At 43.9% G+C, this 14879-nt stretch overlaps 1 protein-coding gene across 1 annotated transcript; it reads left to right on the top strand.

The window, feature by feature from the left end:
* The first annotated feature begins 13179 nt into the window (after positions 1-13179).
* Positions 13180-14201, top strand: LOC122548549 (RNA-binding protein 3-like). The gene has a single exon (XM_043687344.2). The coding sequence runs from the start codon at positions 13208-13210 to the stop codon at positions 13625-13627; it is 420 nt and encodes a 139-aa protein (XP_043543279.1). The 5' UTR covers positions 13180-13207; the 3' UTR covers positions 13628-14201.
* Positions 14202-14879: the final 678 nt, after the last annotated feature.

The raw sequence follows: 14879 nt of genomic DNA, 5'->3' as shown, positions 1-14879 counted from the left end.
CTCCAACAACTTGCCCACCACCGAGGTCAGGCATACTGGTCTATAGTTCCCTGGCTTGTCCTTATTATCCTTCGTTAGCCAACCTCACATCTTCTTTTTTGCCCTCCTGATTTCCCTCTTAAGTATACTCCTACTTTCTTTTTACTCTTCTCAGGATTCACTCGATCTATCCTGTCTATACTTTACATAAGCTTCCTTCTTTTTCTGAACCAAACCCCCGATTTCTTTAGTCATCCAGCATTCCCTATACCTACCAGGCTTTCCTTTCACCCTGACAGGAATATACATTTTCTGGATTCTTGTTATCTCATTTCTGAAGGCTTCCCATTTTCCAGCCGTCCCTTTACCTGCGAACATCTGCCCCCAATCAGCTTTCGAAAGTTCTTGCCTAATACCGTCAAAATTGGCTCTTCTCCAATTTAGAACTTCATCTTTTAGATCTGGTCTATCTTTTTCCATCATTATTTTAAATCTAATAGAATTATGGTCGCTGGACCCAAAGTGCTCCCCCACTGACACCTCAGTCACCTGCCCTGCCTTATTTCCCAAGAGTAGGTCATGTTTTGCACCTTCTCTTGTAGGTACATGCACATAGTGAATCAGAAAATTGTCTAGTACAAACTTAACAAATTCCTCTCCATCTAAACTCTTAACACTATGGCTGTCCCAGTCTATGTTTGGAAAGTTAAAATCTCCTTCCATAACCATTCTATTAATCTTACAGATGGCTGAGATCTCCGTACAAGTTTGTTTCTCAATTTCCCTCTGATCATTAGAGGGTCTAATGATCAGAGGGATCCCAATAAGGTTATCATCCCTTTTTTATTTCTCAGTTCTACCCAAATAACTTCCCTGGATTGATTTCCAGGAATATCCTCCCTCAGCACAGCAGTAACATTATCCCTTATCAAAAATGCCACCCCCCCTCTCTCTTGCCTCCCTTTCTATCCTTCCTGTAGCATTTGTATCACGGAACATTAAGCTGCCAGTCCTGCCCATCGCTGAGCCATGTTTCTGTAATTGCTATGATATCCCAGTCCCTTGTTCCTAACCATGCCCTCGGTTCATCTGCCAGTATATTAGTCCCCTTCCAATTTCGGTGCAATCCGTCATTCTTGTACAGGTCACTTCTACCCCAAAAGAGATTCAATGATCCAAAAATGTGAATCCTTCTCCCATACACAGCTCCTCATGCATTCATCTGCTCTATCCTCCTATTCCTGCTCTCACTAGCCCGTAGCACCAGGAGTAATCCAGATATTACTACTCTTGAGGACCTCCTTTTTAAATTTCTGCCTAACTCCCTATAATCTCCCTTCAGAATCTCAACCTTTTCTCTTCCTATGTCGTTGGTTCCAATATGGACAATTGCTGGCCCCTCTCTCCCGTGAGAACATTCTGCACCGTCTCTGAGTCATCCTTGATCCTGGCACCATGGAAGCAACACACCATTCTGATTTTTCGCTGCTGGCCACAGAAACATCTGTTTGTACCTCAGATTAGAGAATCCCCTAACACAATTGATCTCTTGGAACCCGACGTACCCCTCAATACCAGAAACTTGGCTGTTTGTGCTACGTTCCCCGAAGAATCCATCACCCCCTACATTTTCCAAAACAGCATACTATTTGAAATGGGTATATCCACAAATGACTCCTGCCCTAGGTGCCTACCTCTTACCTTTCCTGGAGTTAACCCATCTATGTGAATGTATCCGAGACTTTCCCCCCTTCCTATAACTGCCATCCATCACATACTGTTGCTGTTGCAAATTCCTCATTGCTTCTAACTGTCTCTCCAACCGATCCATTCGATCTGATAAGATTTGCAGCCAACAGCATTTATGGCAGATATAATCCGCAGTAACCCTTAAACTCTTTTTAAACTCCCACATCTGACAAGAAGTATATACCACTCTATTAAAGGCCATTTTTGCTCCTTCCCAATCTACAGACCCAGAAATTAACACCGTCATATTCCTCTACAAACACTGCCCCAGGTTAAATTAATAGTTAAGGCTTATATTTTAAGTATAATCAAGAAAGAATCCACTTTACTCACTAGTGTAGACTCTCTGTAGGCCACACTTAAAACAACAATTAATTTATCTGATTCTGTGCTGTGAATAGGGGATGATAATGAATCGGAGATGATAATATAATTCCTTTTACTCTGAATAACTAGGAAATGGCCTTGCAAATGGCTCTGAATGGCAAGAGATAGCAATGTAAATTCCTTATATTCTTCTTGTAAGGCAGAGACATCCCACCCTAAGACAGAGGCATACCACCCTACCCTTAGGACATCCAATTTCCTGCAGGTCAGCAGAGCAAATTAACCCCTTTAATATCTCATTCCCTCCTTTTATCATTCCATGATCAGTACCTAGATGGGGGATGAGAAAGGTGCTATCATCTTATTCATAAGAATCTTATGGCCAGTACTTAAGCAAGATATTGACACACAAAATACAACTATTATAACAAAAATTACTAGTCCACGTGGTAGGTAGGATTTGCAGGATCCTCTACATGGGAAAATTAGTGTTTGCTGGTAAAGTTCTTAAATCCACAGTCCTTAGTGACCACTCCATCCCTAAATGTTGAGAGGAAATGAGCCAGTTATCCAAAATCTCCTTCAGTAAACTCCAACCTGAAAACAAAATCCAATTTCTCCTTGCACTCCATGGAGAAATCTGAATTCTTGGATAAAGGCAGTTGAATACTTAACAAAACTGATGAGACTTCCATCATTGCGGAGATGCTTCAGATGGAGGATACCAGCGCTTCTGAGCATGCAGTGCAGCAGCAGAGTAGGTGAACGCAGCATTCTTTGCTGCTTCTGCTCCTGCTCTGCTGTCAAATGTAACAAAGCCAACTGTTTGTTGTGATTTAGCTTGATCAGTGAGCCTTCATATCCCTTAAATGATCAAAAGAGAAGGTAAAGCTCACGTAGGAAGGCCACTGACAAAAAGCATATGGACCTCCTCTTCGTTGTTGTTATCTTCTTCGCTTTTCATGCTCATGACTGAGGAGCTGATTGAATCCATTGGATCAGGTTGTGGAGGGGTGGGCGGTGGTCCAAAGGCGTGCTTTGCCTGTGAATGGAGAAAAAGGACCTAATGTTGTATAATATTAATGGAAAAACAAATCTGCCCTGTTACATAGCCCACAAAACACAATGAATTGGGATCCTAATTCAAATAAGGCAAAACAGTTACTTAAAAGGATTTTGGGTTTCACCTCCAAACTCCCTGCGAAATCAAAACAGTTCCCTACACCTGTAATTACAAATATTCTGCCAATTCATGCCTCATTCCCAGAATAAAGACAGTGCTGTTGTATCAGGTCATCATTCTTCTTGTGTTTTAAAAATTGCTGGAAGTCTTTAGCATGGCTTACCCTTACATTTTTCGACAGTTTCAACCCTTGCAAGTTTGACTGGTGTTATAAGCATCTTCAAATTTTGACCATACACAGTGAACATAGACAACTAAAACTTAAACCAGCAAAGAGGTATCACTTAGTACTTCAGTAACAAATCTGGGTCTTCATTGACCCATTATGTCACAATCATCAACCTTTTCCATGTGAATTCCGTATCTACTGTCAGATATCCATAGTTTATTGTTTAAGCTACAATAACATAGCTTATCAAGTGTTCTGATGAAACTTATGCAAATAAAAGATTTGCATTTAAAACCTGTACTGGAATGCTTGTCCTACTTTTAAAGTCTCAACTTCCTAACTTATCTCAATAAACTAGTCCAATGTCCTCAGTCTCCACACCCACTTCAGGGTCCTGACCTTTTAATAGCCGGGGAAGGCAGGGTGTTTGAGACAGGCACAGTAGTTATTTTTTATTTTTTTATCTGAAGCACTATGCTCCGGAGCCTCAAATCTCACCACTAGAGGACTCCAACCTCCTTTTCCCAGGGGGATTCCAACCGCTTTTTCCTAGGGGGACTCTAACTTCCGAATTCCCACGGGGACCTCCCATCCAAGTAACTTATGATTCTGAAAGCGAACTCGTTGGCGTGCAAGTGTGTAAGTTATCTGAGAGATTCCGTCACCACAGAGTCCTAGGGGACGAGGGGTCGACTGATTGGTAGGCTAAGGAGAGAGATCAAGGTAAATCTTCCCTCGTGGGCTGATCCGTCTCATGCAACCGGCACTCAGACAATCACTTATTCAGTCCACCTAGAGGTTCTGTCTATGTTGGAGTCCCACCGCTACCACCAAATGTTAGGTTCTTTTTCTTGAGATTCTTACACCCTTGATGCAACTGCAATATGCTAACTTCTGTGAACATTTTATTAAGCAAGTATAAGCTTTCTGAAGGAACCCTTACCACACTTTGCAATGCTTGCAGAGCCGTGTCAAAGCTCTCTCTGAACAAGAGGACTAGTCCTTCCTTCATACATTACAAGAGTTTCACATTACGGTCAGTAACAGCCACAAGATGATCCACAGTGAATAATTTCTTTAACTGCAGGGAGTAGTCAGAATTTTAATTGCAATGTTCTTATTGATTTCTGAATAGGGGATACAGTTGGATTGGTCAGATGAGCAGATCAATAGCAGATGGAATTTAACCCTAAAAATTGAGAGATGATGCACTGTGGAAGAAGTAACAATACAAGGGATTACTCAATGAATGACAAAACACAAGGAAGCTCAGCAGGATCTTGGGTCCTTGTCCACAGGTCGCTGAAGATTAATAGGATGGTTAAGAAGGTATATAGGCCACTTGCTTTATCAGTCATGGCATAGATTAGAAGATCAGGGAGGTCCCGTTGGAATTGTTATGTTCATTGTTCAGCAATCCCAGAGAAATACTGGGAACAACACTACGTGGCCTTCACCAATCTGATGAGGGCTTTGAAGTCATTTGGGAAATGCTATGGAAGAACATGTCAAAGGCCAGCTGTCTGGAGAAATTAATCAACATCCTCTATCTCTTCTACCGCAAGGTATCGGCAATGGTCCTCACCAATGGTAATACAACAGAATCTTTTAATGTCAAGATAGGAATCAAGCAGGAGTGTGTCAGTGCCTTTTCTCCATCATCACTGCCACCATTCTTCATCTTGTCAAGAACAAGTTTCCCAGTGGTGTGTACATTGTCCACAGGACAGATAAAAAAACTTTTCAACCTCAACCAGTTGAAATCCAAGCAAAAAAATGACATCAACCTCACTCATGGAGCTTCAGATTATGGATGTCAATGTCATCGCTGCTGTCTCAGAAGTGAATCTTCAAGCTTTGCTAAATGCCTTTCTGGAAGCATATTGCAGAATTGGTCTCAGCTTCAACCTCAAGAAGAGTTAAGTCCTTTACTAATCTGTCACAAGGCAAGTTCAGTCTATACCTTCATTAAGATTAACAAAGAAATCATCCCAAACATTGAATATTTCCCTATCTAGGAAGGCACCTCTCATCTCAGGCTGACATTGATATGCAATCCAATCTGTGAGCAATGCCTTTGGACACCCAAGAGTCTTCACCAACAGTGATATCCTTACTGATACCAAGATACCTGTGAATAAGGCAGCTATCTTTCCAATTCTGCTCAATAGCTTAGAAACTTGGACTGCATATACATGCTACTGAAGGCCCTTGAGAAGTAAAATCAACAGTGTTTGAGACAAAGTCTCTACATCAGCTGCGAAGGCAGGCATAGTAAAATCAGTATCCTTGAAGCAGCTAGCAGCATCAGCACCAAGGCCATCAACATCCACAACAAATTAAATTTTGTCAGAATCCCTGAGTTCTGACTGACAAAGCAAGTAATTTTCACTTAGCGAAAGGGGACAAAGGAAGCATTTCAAAGATTCCCTGAAGACTTCCCTCAAGAAGTGCATGATGGGAGATCTGTATATGGGAGATCCTTGTTTAGAAGAAACTGACTCAGAACAAACCCCAATAAGAATTAGATTACTTACAGTGTGGAAACAGGCCCTTCGGCCCAACAAGTCCACACCGACCCGCCGAAGCGCAACCCACCCATACCCCTACATCCACCCCTTTAACCTAACACTACGGGCAATTTAGCATGGCCAATTCACCTGACCCGCACATCTTTTGGACTGTGGGAGGAAACCGGAGCACCCGGAGGAAACCCACGCAGACACGGGGAGAATGTGCAAACTCCACACAGTCAGTCGCCTGAGTCGGGAATTGAACCCGGGTCTACAGGCGCTGTGAGGCAGCAGTGCTAACCACTGGGCCACCGTGCCGCCCACAAGAAGGGACACAATTCTTTGAGAACACCCATAGGCAAGAGGAAGTACAAAAAAGGAACTGGAGAGAGGAATGCCAGTGACCTCAAGGCCATGGATCAGTTCCAACTTCCAGAAACATCTACCAAATGTGTGGAGGAGATGTGACACGAGGATTGGGCTCATCTGCCATACAAGGACCCACAGCACCCTTGACTAGTGACATGGGATTTGCTAGGTGGACAACCATGCTTGTTAGCAAGTGATTGCTGACAATGAGATTATAAGAGCAGGGAGCTAATGTCTAATGTAGGAACTGAACAAAACTTTGGTTAGGCCAAATCTGGAGCACTATGTGCAAAACTGGTCACCTCACTATAGGAAGAATGTGATTGCACTGGATAGGGTACAGAGGAGATGCATCAGGGGATTGCCTGAGTTGGAGCATTTTATCTAAGAGAAATTGAGTAGGCTTGGGTGGTGTTCTGTGGAGCATAGAAGGCTGAAAGTGAACCTGATTGAGAGACAGGAACACATTGGATTTGTTAGAGCTGCTTGACAGGATTTAAACTAGTAAGGTGGGACCCAGAGAGATAGTGAGGAAAGATTTCAATGTGAGACTGGTACAGTTGAGAACTAAAGCAAGTCAAACAGTCAGGGCAGGCAGGGACAAAGCAGAGAACAAGGGAGGATTTATAAATTAACCTGCATTTATTTCAATGCAAGAGGCCTAACAGGGAAGGCAGATGAACTCAGGGCATGGTTAGGAACATGGGACTGGGATATCATAGCAATTACAGAAATATGACTCAGGGATGGACAGGACTGGCAGCTTAATGTTCCAGGATACAAATGCTACAGGAAGGTCAGAATGGGAGGCAAGAGAGGAGGGGGAGTGGTGTTTTTGGTAAGGGATAATGTTACTGCTTTGCTGAGGGAGGATATTCCCGGAAATACATCTGGGGAAGTTATTTGGGTGGAATTGAGAAATTAGAAAGAGATGATCACCTTATTGGGATTGTATTATAGACCCCCTAATAGTCAGCGGGAAATTGCAAAACAAATTTATAAGGAGATTTCAGTTATCTGTAAGAATAATAGGGTGGTTATGGTCGGGGATTTTAACTTCCATATTATAGACTGACCATAGTGTTAAAGGTTTAGATGGAGAGGAATTGAAGTGTGGACAAGAAAATTTTCTGATTCAGCATGTGGATGTACCTACTGGAGAAGGTGCAAAACTTAACCTACTCTTGGGAAATAAGCCAAGGCAGGTGACTGAGGTGTCAGTGGGGGAGCACTTTGGGACCAGTAAACATAATTCTATTAGTTTTAAAGTAGTGATGAAAAAGGATAGACCAGATCTAAAAGTTGAAGTTCTAAATTGGTGCAGGCCAACATGATACTATTAGGCAAGAGTGATAGGGGTCAGATGTTCGCAGGTAAAGGGATGGCTGGAAAATGGGAAGCCTTCAAAAATGAGAGTCCAGAGACAGTATATTCCTGTTAGAGTGAAAGGAAAGGCTGGTAGTTGTAGGGAATGCTGGATGTCGAGAAAAATTGAGGTTTTAGTTAAGAAAAAGAAGGAAGCATTTGTTAAGTATAGACAATAGGGATCGAGTGAATCCTTGGAAGATTATAAAGGCAGTAGGAGTATACTTAAGAGGGAAATCAGGAGGGCAAAAAGGAGACATGAGACAGTTTTGGCAAATAGGGTGAAGGAGAATCTAAGGAATTTTATAAATATATAAAGGGCAAAAGGGTAACTAGGGAGAGATTAGGCCCCCTCAAAGGTCAGCTATGCAGTCAATATGTGGAGCCACAGGAGATGGGGAGATGCTAAACAAGTATTTTGCATCAGTGTTTACTGTGGAAAAGGACATGGAAGACATGGAATTTGGGGAAATAGATGGTGACATCTTGAAAATTGTCCATATTACAGAGGAGGAAGTGTTGGATGTCTTGAAACACATAAAAATGAATAAATCCCCAGGATCTGATCAGGTGTATCCTAGAACTCTGTGGGAAGCTTGGGAAGTGATTGTTGAGCCCCTTGCTGAGGTATTTGTGTCATTGATAGTCACAGGTGATGCGCGAGAAGACTAGAGGTTGGCTAATCTGGTGCCACTATTTAAGAGAGATGGTAAGGAATAGCCAGGGAAATATAGACTGGTGAGCCTGATATCAGTGGTGGGCATATTGTTGGAGGGAATCCTGAGGGACAGGATTTACACGTATTTGGAAAGGCAAGGACTGACTAGGGATAGTCAGCATGGCTTTGTGCGTGGGAAATCATGTCTCACATACTTGACTGAGTTTTTTGAAGAAGTAACAAAGAGGATTGATGAGGGCAGAGCAGAGGATGTGATCTACATGGGCTTTAGTAAGGCGTTTGTCAAGATTCCTCATGGGAAACTGGTTAGCAAGGTTAGATCTCGTGGAATACAAGGTGAACTAACCATTTTGTTACAAAACTGGATCCAAGGTATAAGACAAAGTGGGGTAGTGGAGGGCTGCCTTTCAGACTGGAGGCCTGTGTCCATAAGCGCGCCAGAAGGCTCGGTGCTGGGTCCACTGCTTTTCATCGTTTAAATAAATGATTTGGATGTGAACGTAGGAGGATTAGTTAGTAAGTTTGCAGATGACACCAAAATTGGAGGGGTTGTGGATAGCAAAGAAGATTACCTCAGAGTACAATGGGGTCAGATGGGCCATTGGGCTGAGGAGTGGCAGATGAAGTTTAGTTTAGATAAATGTGAGGTGCTGCATTTTGGAACAGCAAATCAGAGCAGTACATATACATTTAATGGTAAGGTCCTGTTGAGTGTTGCGGAACAAAGAGATCTTGGAGTGCAGTTTCTTAGTTCCTTGAAAATGTTGTCTCAGGTAGTTATGATGGTGATGATGCTGTTTGGTATGCTTTCCTTTATTGGTCAGAACATTGAATATAGGAGTTGGGAGGTCATGTTGCGGCTCTACATGACATTGGTTCGGCCAGGAGAAAGTGAGAACTGTAGATGCTGGAGATAAGAGTCAATAAGTGTGGTGCTGGAAAAGCACAGCCAGTCAGGCAGCATCCGAGGAGCAGGAGAGCTGAAGAGGTTATGTTTGAAATGTTGACTTTCCTGCTCCTCGGATGCTTTCTGACCAGCTCTGCTTTTTCAGCACCACACTTTTTGATTGGTTCGGCCACTTTTGGAATATTATATGCAATTCTGGTCTCCCTCCTATTGGAAGGATGTTGTGAAACTTGAAGTTCAGAAAAGATTTACAAGGATGTTGCCTGGCTTGGAGGGGTTGTACTATAGGAAGAGCTGAATAGGCTGTGGCTGTTTTCCCTGGAACATCAAAGGCTGAAGGGTGACTTTATTGAGATTTATAAGATCATGAGGGGCATGGAAGGTGTTAAATAGACAGGATCTTTTCCCTCAGGTGGGCAGGTCCAGAACTAGAGGGCATACGTTTTCAGTGAGAGGAAAAAGATTTAAAAAGGACCTACGGGGCAACATTTTCACACAGAGGGTGATGCATGTGTGGAATGAGTTGCCAGAGGAAGTGGTGGAGGCTGGTACTTAAAAGGCGTCTGGATGTGTACATGAATAGGAAAGGTTTAGAAGGATATGGGCCAAGTGCTGGCAAATGGGACTAGATTAATTTCGGATATCTGATCAGCAAGGGACAAGTTGGATTGATGGGTCTGTTTCCATGCTGTACAGCTCTATTATTCTGGGTAATCCAAGATGGAGGATGGGAAAAACCTCTGGCTGTAAGAGCTGCTACTTTTTTGAGGTATTTTAGGTGTTGGAGATGATTTCCTCGAATTCCAGAAGCAGCGATTACTGTTTTATATGTTGTTGCATTGTTTTGGAACTTTGGAGAAAAAAGGTCTAAACAACAGCAGTTTTAAAAGGGAGAAAGACAGACAACAGGCAGCACATGGTCAGTGAAGAAGAGAGAGAGAAAAAGAAACCCACACCGCTAACTGACACAGCAGTCAATCTGCACAGTTACTGCCTTGTTGTTTGAACTCATGTATCTCTGGATATCAGTGTGCGTCTAGGAAAACTTAACAAACAGTGAAATTCACAACTGATCTTGGAGAAATCTATGTGGGAAACCTCACAGCACAGAAACAAATAAGTGAATAGCTTTGAAGTGTAGCCTTGCTGTAAATCTACAATAGTGAGTAGAATGAATTCTTGCCGAGAGGAAGTCATGGAGGCTGGTACTATTTCAGCATTTAAAAGGCATCCAGATGGGTATATGAATAGGAAAGGTTTCTAGGGATATGGCAAAAGTGAGGACTGCAGATGCTAGAGATCAGAGTCTAGAGCGTGGCATTGGAAAAGCACAGCAGGTCATGCAGCATCCAAGGAGCAGGAGAATCAATGCTTCAGGCATAAGCCCTTCATCAGGAATGAGGCTACAGGCCAAGTGCTGGCAAATGGGACTAGATTAGGTTAGGATATTTAATAATGAGTATTTTGCATCAGTATTTACTGTGGAAAAGGATATGGAAGATATAGACTGTAGGGAAATAGATGGTGACATCTTGCAAAATGTCCAGATTACAGAGGAGGGAGTACTGGATGTCTTGAAACGGGTAAAGGTGGATAAATTCCCAGGACCTGATCAGGTGTACCCGAGAACTCTGTGGGAAGCTAGAGAAGTGATTGCTGGGCCTCTTGTTGAGATATTTGTATCATCGATAGTCACAGGTTAGGTGCCGGAAGACAAACATGGTGCCACTGTTTAAGAAGGGCGGTAAGGACAAGCCAGGGAACTATAGACCAGTGAGCCCGACTTCGGTGGTAGGCAAGTTGTTGGAGGGAATCTTGAGGGACAGGATGTACATGTATTTGGAAAGGCAAGGACAGATTAGGGATAGTCAACATGGCTTTGTGTGTGGGAAATCATGTCTCACAAATTTGATTGAGTTTTTTGAAGAAGTAACAAAGAAGATTGATGAGGGCAGAGCGGTAGGTGTGATCTATATGGACTTCAGTAAGGCGTTCGACAAGGTTCCCCATGGGAACCTGATTAGCAAGGTTAGATCTCATGAATACAGGGAGAACTCGCCATTTGGATACAGAACTGGCTCAAAGGTAGAAGACAGAGGGTGGTGATGGAGGCTTGTTTTTCAGACTGGAGGCCTGTGACCAGTGGAGTGCCACAATGATCAGTGCTGGGTTCTCTACATTTTGTCATTTACATAAATGATTTGGATGCAAGCATAAGAGGGACAGTTAATAAGTTTGCAGATGACACCAAAATTGGAGGTGTAGTGTACAGTGAAGAGGATTACCTCAGATTACAAGAGGATCTTGACCAGATGGGCCAATGGGCTGAGACGTGGCAGATGGAGTTTAATTCAGATAAATGCGAGGTGCTGCATTTTGGGAAAGCAAATCTTAGCTGGACTTATACACTTAATGGTAAGGTCCTAGGGAGTGTTGCTGAACAAAGAGACCTTGGAGTGCAGGTTCATGTCTCCTTGAAAGTGGAGTCACAGGTAGATAGGATAGTGAAGGCGGCATTTGGTATGCTTTCCTTTATTGGTCAGAGTACTGAGTACAGGTGTTGGGAGGTCATGTTGTGGTTGTACAGAACATTGGTCAGGCCACTGTTGGAATACTGCATGCAATTCTGGTCTCCTTCCTATCGGAAAGATGTTGTAAAACTTGAAAGGGTTCAGAAAAGATTTACAATGATGTTGCCAGGGTTGGAGGACTTGAGCTATAGGGAGAGGCTGAACAGGCTGGAGCTGTTTTCCCTGGAGCGTCAGAAGCTGAGGGGTGACCTTATAGAGGTTTACAAAATTATGAGGGGCATGGATAGGATAAATAGACAAAATCTTTTCCCTGGGGTCAGGGAGTCCAGAACTAGAGGGCATAGGTTTAGGGTGAAAGGGGAAAGATATAGAAGAGATCGAAGGAGCAACTTTTTCACGCGGGGGTGGTACAAATATGGAATGAGCTGCCAGAGGAAGTGGTGCAGGCTGGTACAAATGCAACATTTGAGAGGCATTTGGATGGGTATATGAATAGGAAGGGTTTGGAGGGATATGGGTCGGGTGCTGGCAGGTGGGACTAGATTGGGTTGGGATAGCTGGTCGGCATGGACGGGTTGGACCAAAGAGTTTGATTCCATGCTGTACATCTCTATGACTATATGTAAATCACAAAACGTTTTTAAAAAGTTACATTCTCAGGTTAACTGTAACATTTGGTATCAGGCCAGATAAGATGTTGAAGGTGTTAACCCCCTGTGTTCTATTGTCTGTGCCATAATGTTTCGACTGATTCTAATCTTAAAAATTAGTTAGCAGAGTCTTACATGGCTTCATGTAATTTTTGAGCAAAGTACAGTGTAACTCTACAAGTACAAATTCACCCCACAAACATACGTGTGTACATGTGCATGTGGGTTTTTGTGTGTGTGTGTCTGGGGTGGGGGTTGTGAGTGAGTGTAAAGGGACCCAAGAGTGTGAGAGGGTGCTGTTGGGGGGGGGGGGGGGGGGGAGAGAGAGTGTGTGAGTGTGAGTGTGTGTGTGTGTCTGGGGTGTTGCAAAGGACTTTGTTGAGCATGGGTATTTTAAGTGGCAATACTAAATTAAAACAGGTTTTAACAAACTCAATACTGTAAATTACAAGAGTCCGAGACGGGACTCATGTCAGAATGAGAGCTAAACCATTTAGGAGTAAAATCTGGAAGGACAATAGTAGAAATGTAACATACTTTGCCTGTGCAGGTTCTAGCCAACAGATATTTCATAACCCGCCTTCAGAGCCCGAGCAGAAAGAGGCTCCAAACATGGCGGCGCAGGCTCAAGCATGGCCGCCCCTGCCTTCACGCTATTGGCCACACTGAAACGGTACTGTCCAATGGTACACCTTGTTGAGAGAGGGTGGCTGCAGTGCGGCTACTTAAAGAGGCAGCAGGCGGGCAATTCTCAGAGACAGCGTGCGCAGAGACAATTGTAGCAATATGTCCGACGAAGGAAAGTTGTTCGTCGGCGGCCTGAACTTCGACACAGACGAGCAATCCCTGGAAGAGGTTTTCTCCAAGTACGGCCAGATCGCTGAGGTGAAAGTGATTAAGGACAGAGACACCATGGCTTCCCGCGGCTTCGGCTTCATCACTTTCGAGAACCCGGACGACGCCAGGGACGCGCTGCAGGCCATGAACGGAAAATCCATCGACGGGCGGCAGATCCGGGTGGACCACGCCGAGAAGAAGTCGGGAGGAGGTGGCTACGGCGGTGGCCGAGGCGGTTACGGACGTGGACGAGGAGGCGGTGGCTACGGCTCTCGGCAGTACGATTCGCGGGCGGACGGCTACTACCGGGGAGACAGCTATTCCCGGGGCCGGGGAGGAGGCTACGGAGGGCGCAGCTCCTACCAGTGACACTGGTCATGGTCTAAATCCGAGGTCTGACCTCCTCCCTCTCGGTTTTGCTATTTTTTTTTTGTTTAGGGAAGAGATGGAGATCCGTTAATTTCCCAGCCTCGTGTTTTCCCTACTAGAATATAATTGTTGGCCATTTTTTTTGCCCCCGCCATGTACCGGTTTGAGAGGCTGGCGGCTGCTGATCGATCTCTGCTTGTCCCTGCTCCCGTTATATCGGGCGGCTGTAGCCCCATCGCTATTGTTCGGCCGAGAGTTTTCATCTGTTGTGACTTTTTTTAAGTAATAAAAACCAAACCACCTAGGTTGTATTCTTTGCATAATCCGAAAGGACATTTCTAAGAATGTGTCTTTGCTTGGCGGTCGATCAAGAGATCGCGAATTCTAATAATCACCGTTGGTTTTTTTTTTCAAAGTCATTTTATGTGATAAAAGAAATTTAAATCCCGCCTCAGGCGTGGTGAATTCATTTATTTTCGAAAAGCAATATTGATGGGATGTTGATAACATTTTTTTGTACGAAACTTGTTTCTTGGAGAATGGCAAAAAAAAAAATTAAACATTATAAATTGAATTGTTTGTGGCGTTTATTTTTTTTTGTTTGTGACAGCTGAGCGAGGGAGTTGGCGCTGCCTGGGGTTTTTTTTTCCCTCCTGTGAAGAGAGCTGGAACATGGCGGCAATGCGGTGTGTGTAATTCACGTCCCTTTCTCTCTGAAGGTGCAGAGCTCACACAAAGCTGGGTCTAGCGCCGGCTGGGGGTGGGGGATTCTGCTTTCAGACTCTGCCTCATGGCCACGTGGAGGAGAGCCCCGGCTATTACCCACCCACTTTTTTTTTTCTCTCTCTCTACAGCAGAGGCCATGCTGTATGCAGCCCGGAGTTATCATATTCATACCCATTTTCATTCCAAGCGCCTCTCTTCCACATGGCACCGTCTGTGGATAATGTGCGTCACCCCTCTTTTTTTTTTCCTCTTCTTTCCCCTCCCCCAGTCACTACATTACGGAGATAGGGAAATTGCACTTTGTTCACCTAAATTTTTTTCAGCTAGTTTAAAATAGACACCTTTTTAAAAGGGACATGGCAACGTATTAAGTGCGCCTCACGTTTCTGCATCGAGCAGGAGCGTGAGGAGGCGGAAATGCTTTGGAAGTTTGCAGCAAACCATGTGGCGCGTCAAGTCTGCCGCTTTTGGAGCTTTGTCATGCAGGCGTGGTTCTCAGCTGCTTTTCACCGGGTATTGCAGCATC

Source organism: Chiloscyllium plagiosum, unplaced genomic scaffold, assembly GCF_037043375.1.
Source record: "Chiloscyllium plagiosum isolate Xiang-an unplaced genomic scaffold, Cpla_swu_hap1 HiC_scaffold_3, whole genome shotgun sequence".
Classification (NCBI taxonomy): Eukaryota; Metazoa; Chordata; class Chondrichthyes; order Orectolobiformes; family Hemiscylliidae; genus Chiloscyllium; species Chiloscyllium plagiosum.
Note: the sequence above shows the minus strand (reverse complement) of the source record. Positions and strands in the feature narration are given on the sequence as shown.